The sequence below is a fragment of the Ursus arctos genome, unplaced genomic scaffold (assembly GCF_023065955.2).
Source record: "Ursus arctos isolate Adak ecotype North America unplaced genomic scaffold, UrsArc2.0 scaffold_6, whole genome shotgun sequence".
Taxonomy (NCBI): Eukaryota; Metazoa; Chordata; class Mammalia; order Carnivora; family Ursidae; genus Ursus; species Ursus arctos.
In genome coordinates, this window is record NW_026623078.1 from 66,466,636 (window position 1) to 66,480,014 (window position 13,379).

Genomic DNA, 13,379 nt, shown 5'->3' on the forward strand with positions numbered 1-13,379 from the left:
CCCAGAGGCCACCCTCTCCCTGCCCCAGGCCACCTGCGAGCTCCAGCCCGAAGGCCCCTTGTAGGTCTCTCCGTGGCCCACGGACACCAGAGCCCTGCTTCCCGGGCACCGACCACAATGTCCGGGGATTAGGCACCAAGAAAGAGAGGAACAGCATTATTTCTGTGGCTTAGTTAAAAAGAGCCAAGTTATGAAACTAAGCAAACCACTGTGGTTGATTAGAAAAAAGCAGGAAGGCGGTTTTTAATAACACCACCACCCTGCAGAACACACTGGCATTTACAAGGAATTTCATACATGCCACCTCATCGCAACCCCTTCACGACCCTGTGAGGCGAGTGTCAGGATCTCCACTTGCGGATGTGGAAACTGAGGCGCAGGTTAAGCCCCTCGTCCAGGAATCTGTGGGGGTCACAGGCTGTCTTCTAATGTTTTTCCAAGAAGACTAGAGGGCACACAAAGTGAGGACGTGTATCCGCACACACGACCTAACTGCTCAAAGCAATGAGAGGTGAAGCAAGCCCTGAACGTAACGAGGCATAAACTGCTTGCTGTGGTTTCAGTCTCGGTTTGCAAATCCCTCAGAAGAGAGCCTCGTTTGCACTTGGAGTCCGGACCTTAACCGCGTGGCCAGAGCTAAAGTGACCTGGCCCAACTCACCTGCATGCGCCATGGAGTCCACAACCACAGGGAAAACAGAAGCAGGGCTTTGACGAACAGTTGGCTGAGGGAATGACGTCCACTCAGGGTCGGCCTGACTGAGGGAATGACACCTACCCAGGGTCGGCCTGCAGATTCCGAGGGGAAGGCTGCACGGTGTGAGGAGAAAGAAGGCTGAGGGGGCCTGCTCCAAAGGGACTCACCCACGTTTTTGGCTCCCGCAAAAACAAAACTTCAAAGGGAACAGAAGCTGTGGGAGCTTCAAAGACCCCCTGCAGGACCAATTAACACCTACAAATGTTTATCTAAGCAGTCATTTAATGATGGCTACTTCACTAAAGGGGTGCTCAGCCTCACCTCAAAAATAGCTGTTCCTCTCAGAAAGGCTGGGCTGGGGGGGCGGTGGGGGGAGTTCCACGTTGTTCTCTGAGAGACTCAACTCAGGGCCAAAGACAAACCCCCAATACTCAAGTGAGACTCATCACAGACTTACTTATAATAATTTAAAAAACAATAAAGAATTAGAATAAGAACACTAAATAAATCTTATTTATATAATAACAAAAATGAAAAATAAGAAACAAATCTCTTAAGAAAACGTAAATGGTTAAATAAACTATGGTACAAACTATGGGTTTGTAAAAAAAAAAACCTTGCAGCCATTAAAATCCTATTTTAATATTTTATTTTTTTTAAATCCCGTTTTAATATTTTAATAGGATTTTCCTATTTAGTATTAGTGGAAAATGTTCTCGGATAATGTTAAGAAAAAAGCAACGTGCAAAAATACGTTTGAAGTTTGACTTCAAACCCGACAGACGAGAATGGTAAGAAGGGTCAAGGGTGTGTTGTTCACTGCTACAGCCCCGGGTCCAATGCCCGCGTGTCTGACACAAACAAGGCACTTAAGGAAAATGTGTTGAATTCATTATTTACTTACTATTAATTAAATGATAATTATCATATCCATACAAGGTACTTGGATATGCAGAGATAGAATGATAAAGGCATGTATGTACGCTCTAACAGGCCAACGACACTGAAGCTTAATCATAGTGGTTAGTTCTTACAACAGGGAGCTTTTACCAAGGGGATTAGAGAAAAAATTTATTTTCACATTTGTACCTTCTCTATTTTCCCAATTTTCCACAGAGGCACTGTCTCTCTTCTACAATTTTCTAAGCACTGTTTTTCTTTAGGGAGCTGAAGATCTGGGAGCAGGGGTGTGGCACCTTCCATGAAACCTGGCCCATTCTGTCAGAAATGGAATCTTCCACGGGGTCTCCCATTTCTACTGGAACATGTTATTCACCTGTTTACGGGGGGCCAACAGTCACTCCTGTCCTGTCTCACAGTTCACTTGCAACCAGAGGGGGAAACCCTGCACACGAACCCATGACTGGGGAGGGTAGAGGTCACACACAGTCCTTTTCCTTGCTTGGCTCAGAAGAGCTCTCGGAAAGAATTAAAAGCTGAACCTGCACAAAGTTACGATGGGAAGAGTTTAAGTTCAGTGCATAAATGTCAAAATTAGGGGCCACCTTGATCACATCTCTGAGCTAAATTTTTTCCTTGGCAAACACGTTATTTAAAAAAGCAGTGGGAAAAAAATATGATCTACAAACACCTGAAATGCACTAAACTCACTAATAAATAACCTAAGAGCAGGTGGAAATGTCATTCGATGCTTTAAGGCAGTAACGTTTTGTAGAGGGAAAAAGAACGGACTCGGGCATCCAAGATCCCGTTAGGACGCCGCCATTTATTCGCCGGACACACGACCCTGCGCTCCCTACCTTACCCTCTCCAGGCTGCACTCTCATCCGTCAAAGTAACGGGCACTCAACAGATCTTCCAGTTTTGAGCGAGCCCCTGGTCAGTAAACGAACTTGGTGACAACGGGAAGAGCTTCTAAGTAAAGCGATTAGTACGGAGCTCACAGCAGCCTGAGCCCGCTCTTCCACGGCTGAACACGGACACGCTCGGGAGACTGCCGAAGCCAGGGACCACTTAGCCTGACCTGGTTCACTCTGGGGGTGGCAGGTCTCCGTGAGAACAAGAGAACTGGAGCCAAAAACCTTGGCTTGTGGCCTCAGTTCCGCCCCTTCCGAAGCTGCGCCGCCTTAGACACACCGCCTCGCCGCTGCTGGTCTCGGGGTCGACACCTGAACGGTGGCCTCGCAGGACAATCTTGCGGGATGGCTGTGAGCAAAGCAGTCTGGACGGATCATGTGCAAGCTTTGGGTGTGATATTCGTGCACTCAAGGTCATTTTCTAGCAGCGTTCCGGGGAGGCGGAGCTACAGGCCTTTGGACAAAGACAACAATCGCCACCTGAGGGGGACAGCTCCCCTCTGCGGAGAGTGTACCACCTAAAGCTGCCGGCACAGTCAGGGACACCGACGGTGGCCTCCCCGGGCAGCGCCTGCCTAAGCCTTATCAGCAAGCCGCTCGCTGCATGCCGAAATCCCAGCTCAGGTCAGGTTCCGCTCTAAACCAAGGCGTTTGTTGACCTGGACGCAACCAGTACATAAACGTCCCCAGAAGTAGCCCCCAGCACCCCTACCCTTATCTGGGGGATTCCTTGTAAATGAGGCCTCCAGGTCCTCCCCTGAAAGCAAGTTCAGATGGAGGTTAAGAAAGGGGTAGCAGAGAGAACTAGAACCTGGGTGCAAGAAGACACTCTTGCCAATTTCATAATTCTGCCTAATGTTCCCTATCTTTATTTTTAAACTGTGCTTGTATGGTTTATTTTAGAAATGCTTTTGTGCTATCATACAACTGTGGGGGGAGGGGCACTCATATTTTACAATTAAAACCTAAGAAGCACAATTTCCACCTTCCATTTTAGAGGAGGAAAACATTCACCTTAAGGTTCCCTGCTGGATCATGAACTTGCTCAAGGGGTCTGTTAATATAATTTGGGATGGTGGGAAATAAATAATCATTTATAATTACTCCTTGGGCGCGTTTTCTTTTTCTATGAACATATCTGTATTCAACTTATCATTCAGTTAATTCACAGTCTATTCCCTAAATCCCTCAGGGCCAAATTGAAAGGTCCAAAAACCTCCTACCTTGACTAAACAGCTCCAGGGACCAACAGCTTAGTTAGCAGTGAAAAGCAGAAGGTAGGCCCTTGAGCAAGAATTTGAAAGTCTGAGGATGGGACTGTGTATCAGCCCCCAAAATTCTATGACAAATGCTGCATGTATGTCTTTTGTTTTTGTTTTTTTTCTTTCAAAGTTTGTCCAAGGTCTTCCGCAGCTCCCCAGAGGATTCCAAGAGAAATCCCCCAAGAAACAGCATCAGTAAGGGTCTCCTAGTCGCTGGAGAGCTTTCAAGTGTATCTGTAATTGAAGATGAACACTGTATGTCAAGGGGGAAAATTCAGAGGGCCTGCATCCTCGGGCTACCCACCCTGCCACTAACCAGGTTTTCAACCTTAAGCAAGTCCCTAACACAGTCTATCCCTCCGTTTCCACATCTGTAAAATGAAGATCCCGGAAGCTGAATAATCACTTAGCTTCAGGACCCTTAAAAATCCCAAGACTGTGAGGTACGGCTTCAGCAAACACAGGAAAAGATATTAAAAAGGCCTGCACAAAATCCTGCCTTTTCCCAGAAGAGCTGCTTAAAATATTCACCGTTGCTTTCCTTGGAGGGGTCAAAGATAGAAGCCACCTCTCATTTCCTTCTCATTCTTCTATTTCAGAAAGCCAAATTTGAAGCTTCACAATAATGCCCCTTGAAGGGATTTGAGCTATGGAGTTCATGCAAAAAAAAATATATAGTTCTGTAAGGGTGCATAAGAAGCTCAAAGGGGTAAAACAGAATTTCTCTAAAGCCTCATTCCAAATCATGTCATCACTGCAGCAACTTATTTTAGCCAGTATCACCTGCATCTGTCAATATATGTAACTGATGAAAATTAATTATGGGTATCATGAAAATGGATGTTTCCATATAATCCTGGAAGTCTGGCTCAAAACTATTGCTGTTACAAGAGAAAAGTATTTCCCCTCATTCCATGCGGCTCTTTTATACTTTCAGTAATAAATGCCTGATTTTCACAAAAGTACAGGTGAAACGAAGTCCTCAAACCACTTAGCACCACATCTTCCTCACCACATAGGGCTAATTTCACAAAGGGCAGCTGTCTTTTTCCAGTTGGTCCACTTGTGTATATTCTGCAGTACCCCACCTAGGCCGTGGTACCATGAATCGTCGGACCTCCTAAGTCCAAAGCAAACTCATACGTGGGCTGCTGGCGGCAACAAACTAAAGTGAAGACAAGAAGAGAAGTGGACGAAAACTGATCGTGTTTTTACAAGCCATTACCAAATGGACGTGTACAGCGCCCTGAAGGACTCGAAACCCAGTCCACAAAAGGGTAAGCTGATGTCCAAGGTAACAAATTAAGTCACACGATGAGTCAGACATAGAGGTCAGACCTACATGACTTGTACAGACCTAACTTCAATATCACTTCCTTCTCGAAGACCCTGAAGAGAGAGACTGGTGCAGGACTGGAGTTGTGCATCTCATGGACTCAAGACTCACTCACAGAACACGACAAACAGGGTGAAAGGAGCTGCTGTTGGTTCTGAGCACAGGACGCAGTCGCTCGCTACGCGTGAGCATCGTCCTGTATCTCCAGGTTCAGCCTTCATCTTCACACGCTTCAAAGTCAACAGTACAAGGCCACCATGTTTGCAAGCACCGTTTCTCAAGGATCACGGGTTCTGATAACCCAATGAGAGGAACGGGTTACGACTCCAGGTAGACCAGGCTAATGAACGCAAACCTCCTACAGCACCATCCCATCCCATGGAACAAGGCTGGAGTCAGAAAGCATGCAAAGGGGGAACATGAAAAACATCCAGGAGTGACCCTGCTGAAGAAATCCCTGCTTGGGAGAAAGACCAAACTTGCTTTCCTAACTAAATGCCACTTTTCAGATAAGACCCAATCCTGAGGGCCTGACCCCTTGTGGTCTTTAAACCCAAGACAAGAGCGTGGGTGTCAGATCTCCTGGCCCAATCCCAAAGAGGTCAAAAATTAGTTAGATTTAATTGGTAAAATTAGAGGTTCTACGAAACCAGCCCCTCCTTCCTTCATTGCCAAGCTCTAGAAAGCGATTCAGCAGGGAATGTGGAGATTAAATATTTATTTGGGGAATAAGAGGGTAAAAAAAAAAAAAGATTGTTTTATGGGATCAAGGGTGGTTCCCAAATGTATCATTCAGATTTCCTAAGCTAAGAACTCAGCTCCAGCTCCTTTAGAAGAATGAGGACCACCGTGATTCTTCTACAAAATGAGGTGAGACTGCTTTAGAAGACACCAAAAGGTTAGACTTTATCTTCTCAAGTTACTCCAGCATAAGCCAGACAAAGGAATTCCTGAAAGGCTATAAGCATTTTTTTTCTTACAAGCACCCACAGGACTAGGTCAATGTAAATGCCATGTAAACAAAGCAGTTTATTACTAACCATAGTTTGTTTCCCTTGTGAGAAAATTTTAATCCATTACAACTGCACCCAACATTCACACATAACTGCCCCCGAAAAAGAGTAAAATATGGATTCATAATTGACCCTCGCCTCGGGTTTTCTTACGCTTGGAAGACAAGAGGTGTTGGGGGTTGGGGAATCCGAGTGTTTGATACTTTCTCCTTCAGTGTCTATGATCCAGTATAGGAGGACTTTAATTTCCCTTCTAATCACTCCTACACAGGCCTGAGTGTCTGAGGAAATCCACAGACAACAATCAAACCTTTCATTTTCAGGGTTGCCTTCCCACTACAGCCCTTCCTGTGCCAATCAGGTTTGCAAAGCATTTCCCCTATTCTGCATTTCATGAATCAATTGCAAAATCTGCCAACCTCTGCCAGTTCCTCTTGTACTCAGCTGAGAGGTTCTCCCTTCTTTCCCTGGGTAGCACAAGGCTGCTCTGGTTTTTAACTGGCGTAACGTGGAAATGCACTGTAGGAGCTCACTAACTCTTTCACAGCCAGATGTAAGTGAGAGCCTGGGGCTCCCACCCCATCTACTCAGAAACTGACCCGCCCAGCTCAGGTTAAAGCAGATCTGTAGAAGCTAGCTTTGACCCCAAATCCCCGTGTGTCAGTTACTGTCACTGGAAGGGAAAAGAAGAGAAAGAAAGGCTACAAAGTATCCGACTCAGTTACTTAGCAACTGGACAAAACTAGCCTCACTACAGAGGGTAAGGAGGCATCCCATGCCCATTCAAGGAGTAACAGTCTCCGATTGACATGCAAATAATAAAGACAAAAGGGAAAGGGAAATCTAAATTAGCAACTGGAGTTTACAGCAAGTGGGGCTGAGGCCCAGATTTTAAAAACAGCTTCTCCCTAGGAAGGAGATGAGATACAAACATACAAACACATACATATATATAAATGAATGAATGAATGAACGAACGAACGATCCATAGCCCTGGATCAGCTTAAGGTCTCCCTTCGCAAACGTCAATGCAATGGAGGGCAGGAGAAGACAGGCACTGAAAGTTTAGTAGCTTAAATTAAAACACTTCCACCGCTAACATAAATTTAAGGCTTACGGAAGTCTGACAATTGGAGGCTGGGAAATTCCCGGGAAAGCAGTACCCCTGCTCGTGAGAAAAGCAAATAAAGCATCAATCTTGGGGGGAAGGTCTCCAGACTGTGGGTGGATTCAGAGCCTCTTCGGGGTCCCTAGACCTCCTCACAGACACCCTCCTGTACCCACTGATGAAGCACGGTTTCTGAACTTGGCTCAAACCCACACCTTTCACAGAAGACACATGGCCCTGAAGGGTTTCCAAGCAAGAGGGAGAGACACTGTCGCCTATTTGGCCCAGGAAAGTGCTCCGGGCTTCTCTGTCCGCCCGAGGAGCTCAAACTCCCGGTCCCCAGCTCCTAGCCACACGCCTGAACCAGGCTGCTCAGTCCCAGGCTCCAAACCAGAGGGGAGAGGCCAGAGGGCCCCTGCGCCCCACCCCATCCCCCAACCTCACACCTGGCTGAGGTGGGCAGGGCCCAGGGCTGACCAGCAGAGGACTGACAGCGGAGCCACTTACTTCTCATACTCGGTGTTGTCTCGGTCACAGCGAGAATCCTTGTGCTTTTGCCAGTCTTTGCCATGCTTGCAGGTGGTGAGGAGCACCACGTCCTCTCCGTTATGGACGTGATATAAGGCATTCCTGGTGTCTGACCCTATCCCTGTCAGGTACCTCTTCCCCTTGAATACCAGCATATACTTCCTGAGAGGAGGGATGGTGTTAAACTTCAAAAACCCCCTCTCCCCTCCTGTCCTGGGATGATCCTTAGAAAAGAGGGGAATGGAAACATCAAAGTTGGGTCGGAAGTTTTCAGTACTGATGCTGGCTTTGGCCAGCATCGCCTGGCCGATGTCAAACCCCACGTCCTCGGTGTAGTCAGGCCAAGTGCCAGAATATAAATTAAAAATTAAATGATTCCTACCATTGTTCCACAAGTGGAGACTCTGCACTTTGGATCTCAAATTGTGCACATACTGAGGTGACAACTGGTCTCTGTCTAAAGTATCCAGACTCAGGACAAAGAGGCACGCCTGGCTTGGGTCCGAGGTGTAGAACCTGGAGCCCTCGATGGCCGCTAGAATGTTTTGGTAACTTTCGGCGATTTTCTCCCCTTTTTGCTGCGGGTACACGTAGACTTTGAAGCCGTTTTTCTTGCAAAGGGTGAAATCGAAGCAGGACTCCATGCGGCACTTCTTGCCTTTGTAGATGCTCGAGTTGGCGTCTCGCTTCTGCCGGGGGGATATGTGCACGCTGGAATCCTCGTTTTCCAATTGATCCCAAGGAACGAAGGGGCGCAGAGCGTCCGGGAAGCGGGGCCAGAAATGATCCGGACTTGGGTGGTGCAAGCCATTCCGACCGCTGTGCTCTTCTCTCCGGCTGTGGCTCCTTGATGCCCTAAACTGCAAGCCTCCGAAATAAAACAAAAGGGCGAGACAAGAGCCAGCTGAGAGCAGGATGAAATAGCGTTTTTTGGCCTGCATGTGTCCTGCCTGGGTCAAGAGGGTTGTAAATAAACACGAGGATCACCCAAGTTTCCCAATCAACACTTTCAGCTCCAGTCCGCCATCTTCCCGCCTGTAAAGACTTCAAACTCTCCGCTCCCACCTTCTCTGGATGCCTTTCCCCAAGCCGTGGACTGATCCAGCGCATGTGGGCGATTTCTTTAACTTTCTCCCCTTCGGTCTTTCATCTTTGGCTTGCACAATGGACGGGAGAAAGCGGGGCTGAATATTTCTCACCCAGGGCGGGCGAGCAGCGGACTGTAATTTTCTTGCATGCAACAAGACGGAGGAAAAGAAAGAGGGGGAGAAAAAAAAGCTCCCGATGCCCAATCAATGGCAAGGCGAAGTGATTTCCTTGCCTCTCGGCAGCGTGGAAAACGAGCCCCGGGAAAGCAACTTCAACTCATCCACACTCCCGTGCAGAGCACTCCGGTTCCAACAAGTCAGCCGATCCCCGGGTTCAGCCGGCTAGTGCATCTTGCAGCTGGGGCGCCGTAACCTCACAAATCCCTGCATCTCTCTTTATTCCCTTCTGCAGCGGCTCCAAGACTCTGGCGGTGTTTACTCCTGCGCTCGCGGGGCCGGCCCCCGGGACGCGCGGCGGCCCGGCTGGAGGCGGCGGCGGCGGCGGCGCTGGGTGACGGCGGCGGCGCGTCCTCCCCGCGGGCAGTGCCGGCCCCGAGCGGCGCTTCGCAGGCCCCCGCGCGATCGCCGCCGACCGCCGCGTTCGGTCGCCGAATGTTACCCGGTTCTGAATGTTACACTTACACATTCCATTCCCGACACGACAGCGCTGACCTCATCCATCCACGCAGCCCGCGCTGCCATTGGCCGAGCGTCACGTCCGGGGGGGGCGGTGCTTCCGCTGCGCCCATTCATAACCCCCGGCCGCCGGCTGAGGCGCCGGCGCGGCGCGGGGGCGCGAGGGCGCGGGGAGCCCGGGGCGTCTCAGCCGCGGCCGGCGGGCGGAGCGCGGGGTGGCTCGGTGCGAGCCCCCGCGGCCCAGAGGCTCGCCCGTACCCGGGCCTGGGCCGCACCGCCTGCAGCCGCTACGCCGGGAGCCAGCGCCGCCCAGAGGCGCCCGCGGGCGCGGGGCGGCCGGGGAAGCAGGGACCGGCTGGCGCGCCCCCGAGAATCCCGTCTTCGCCGCCGCCTGCCGGGAACGCCTCCCCGAGCAAGCGGCAGAGAGTGTGAGGGTTCTTGGGGAAAGATGCTCGAAAATGGAACGGAGTGGTGAGCCCGAGGGGTGGGGGAGAAAAGACTTCATAGAATGCGACCGCCGACCAGAAGGAAGCCTCTCCCCGCCCACCTTCGACCCTCTGAGGACCAGTATTTTAATTTCCTATCAAGCATTTAAAAAGGTCCTTTATTCCCTACAAAGGCAGTTTTGCTTTTTCTGCCCCCAAGGACACGCCCCAATCCCCCCAAATAAAGAGGAAATATTACAATCAAGAGGAATCGTTGCAATTCTTCGTGTCTCTGTGCTGAGAGAAGACATCTATTCTAAATCATTATCTACGTGCACATCCTTTCCTCGCTTCCTGAAGCCCCTTCGTCTATTCTGTAGAAATCTTCCAAGAGATCCAATCACAGCGAAAAAAAGATTTTCTAATGACTGGAGAGAAACAGGTTAATTTAAGCTGGTCCCAGTCCCTAAAGTGATGTTCTTCTCTTTTTGTAGTGGTGGGGTGGTGGTTTCTAAGGAGATGTCTCTTAGGAATGGATGACTAGTAGAACTGCCAACTGTCCCAGCTGTAGAAGGGAAACTTGAGGCAGGAAATGACCTTATTTCCAGTTAGTGCAAGACGGTTGGTCCTTCTTGCAACTGCCCTCCCACACTGCAGCCCCAAGCACCAGCTGCCCCCAGGGAACTTCATTAGACAGCTCTGATAAAGACCTGCAATCTCCCTAAAGGTGTCCTCCAGGCCCACAAAGATGTGCCAGCTTCCAAACAAGGTTCCTGGTCAAAGCCAAGCTCCCTGGCCTCAGAGCCTGTATTTTGCCTTACAGAGAACATCTCCCACCCTCTTCCCTAGCTGAAGTCCACAGGGTCTGGCCAAGCTGGACAAACAGTTGCCTAGGGCAGCAAGCTGTTTAGTGATTGTTTATTATGGGAGTGACTGAGACCTAGGGACAGACACTTCCCAGCTTCCCTCAGGCTGCAAAAAACTCCAGCAGGGCGTGGACGAAGGGCATGGTTATAACAAGGCAGGATGAAATGATCCAGTGGAAAATTTTAGACAATTGTTGTTTCAGATTTGTTTTAATAAAGGGGGGAAGGGGCACGGGTGAGACATTACTGTACATTCCTGAAGCCTCTCCCTATTTCTGAACTGCCAAAGATGAGGTAGCTTTTCCAGGTTTGATTTGTACCCCATGCACAATTTGGAGAGGCCTGGGACAGAAAGGAGGTTTCAGTCGTCTTCCAAATATGATGACAGTGCTGCAGATAAATGCAGTGATTGAAACCACATGTGACCCTGGGCTCTCCCCAGCCTGGGTTGCTGAGAGCAGGCAGCCAAGGCAGGGATCCTTCTGTTGAGATCAGGATGCTGATTGTCTGGGTCCTCTGGGAAGTTGGGCACGTGGGGAATGTTAGCCCCTCTACTTCCTATCAGTTGTCCTATGTGACCTTAGGGGGAGCCAGCTACCATCCTTATTCTTTCGCATTCTCTTCCCGCTTTGGCGCGTGTTTGTCTTGCCTACCATTGCGCATTCATTCCCTCATCCCAGGGCCCAGGGTTACCTGGCCCTACTGTCCGTTTCGTAATGGTCCACACTGTGAGAAAATGTTTTGGTACTGAAAATTAGAGAACAATCAGACTCAGATCCCAAATCTGCCATTTATTAGTGCCTTGGGCATGTGGCCTAATCTCACTGAACCTCAGCTTCTCATTTAAAAAGTCAGAATAATTAACACTTTTTTTTTTTGCCAGCCTCCTTGAATTTGTAAACTGTAAATTGTTCCACACGTGTTAACATTTTTTTGCCTAAGTTCCACATTTCAAAATCCAACTGATATCTAAAGTAGCCCCTATAACTGCATCATCGTTACATCTCCCTCTGTTTTATTTTCTTCCTAGCCCTTTTCATTAGCTGAAATCTTTTATTTGTTTGCCTGCTTACTGTCTGTATTTCCTCACTGTAGGAGAAGCTCCCTGAGAGCAGGGGCCCTGTCTGTCTGTCTCCGTCTTGAAGCCCCAAAGCCCAGGGTAGCTCCTGGCACTTAGGAGAAGCTCAATCACTGATCTGAATGATGAATGAATTACTAATATTCAACTTCACCACAGCACTTGAGCAGGACTGAGTCTCTTGTTCAAGGTAGAAATATTACTAACCAGGAATATCTTAACAGAGGGCCAATCAATGCATCATAAATCCTCCAAGATTGTGTGTCTAATCGCTGGTCAAAGTCCTTAAGGCATCCCTGTCTCTCTTAGAATAAGAACCAAAGCCCCCACAATGACCTGTAAGATCCTTCAGGATCTTTCCTTTCTTCCCTCTCCTTTCCGGATGCCTCTCACCTTATTTCCTGCCAATAACTCCCCCTCCATCCCAATCTACTCTTTCTTTTCCAGCCAGCTTGGTTTCCTTGCTGTTTCTCAGATGTACCAAACATGTTGCTGCCTCAAGGCCTTTGCACATCCTCATCTCTGCCAGCGTGCCCCCGGTATTCACAAGACACGCTCCCTCACTTCTTTTAAGTCTCTTTTCAAATGCCACTTTATAGTTGAGGCCACCTTTAACCTCCCTAAATAAAATAGCAATCGCTCTCCCATTTTCCCACCCCCTCCCCCTGCTTTAGTTTTTTTTTCCTTAACAGTAATCAACATCCACCATATATGTTGATTGGGAATTTATCATTTATCTGTTGTAAATGAGCTCCATGAGTCAAGGATGTGGGTTTTTTTGTTATCTGCTATATCCCCAGCACCCACAATAGTGCCCATCACTAAATAAGTATGTGTTGAACTGAATAATAAATTCGATCCCATTGTCTGTAGACCAAATAGAGAATGTTCAAGGCTTGAGTTCTATTATAAGACGTGCACGCACACGCACACACCCCTAAAGCTATCCCAATGCTCAAGTCTTGCTTAATTTCCTTTTCCAGGAATAATTCTTTCCCACAGCCGACTAAAGACCTGAAAACAGCATGGCACACAAGAAATCCAGATGTGGATTCTCATCTTGGCTCTGCCACTTACTCTATAACCTTGAATGAGTCCTTACAGTTCCCTAAGCTTTGGATTCTCCTTGGTAAAATCAGGAGTAACTGTAACATATGTCATGCTCAGTTCATTGGACCACTGTGGGGATCAAATGAGAACAAATGGATAATGTGTGAGCAAGCCCTTTGCAGTCCACAGTGCACGTAGCAAATGTGAGGTCTGGTCATCGCACTCTTAGACAAACATGGATACACGATCATGTTGCCAAGTTGACAGCATTAAATACATGAACTATCACCCACCAAACACACAACAGTTTCCAGATGCTTTATAGGAATGGTCACTGACTGTTGTAAGCAAACAGGGAAAGGGAAGAAGGAAAACCCACCAATGGACAAAAAGCAAAGAAGACTTTTTTAATGTTTAAAGCACCAAAGACACAAATGCTTGTCAAGGGCCTACAATTATATTTGCTATCAGAGAAA

At 48.3% G+C, this 13,379-nt stretch overlaps 1 protein-coding gene across 1 annotated transcript in view; it reads right to left on the reverse strand.

Moving 5' to 3' along the window:
• EXT1 (exostosin glycosyltransferase 1) overlaps nucleotides 1-9,377 on the reverse strand; it is a 275,971-nt gene extending 266,594 nt beyond the window's left edge. Inside the window, exon 1 of the mRNA XM_026495530.4 lies at nucleotides 7,740-9,377. Coding sequence (XP_026351315.1) covers nucleotides 7,740-8,701 — 962 coding nt within the window. The 5' untranslated portion in view covers nucleotides 8,702-9,377. The remainder of the gene's footprint in view (nucleotides 1-7,739) is intronic.
• Between the last annotated feature and the right edge of the window lie 4,002 nt (nucleotides 9,378-13,379).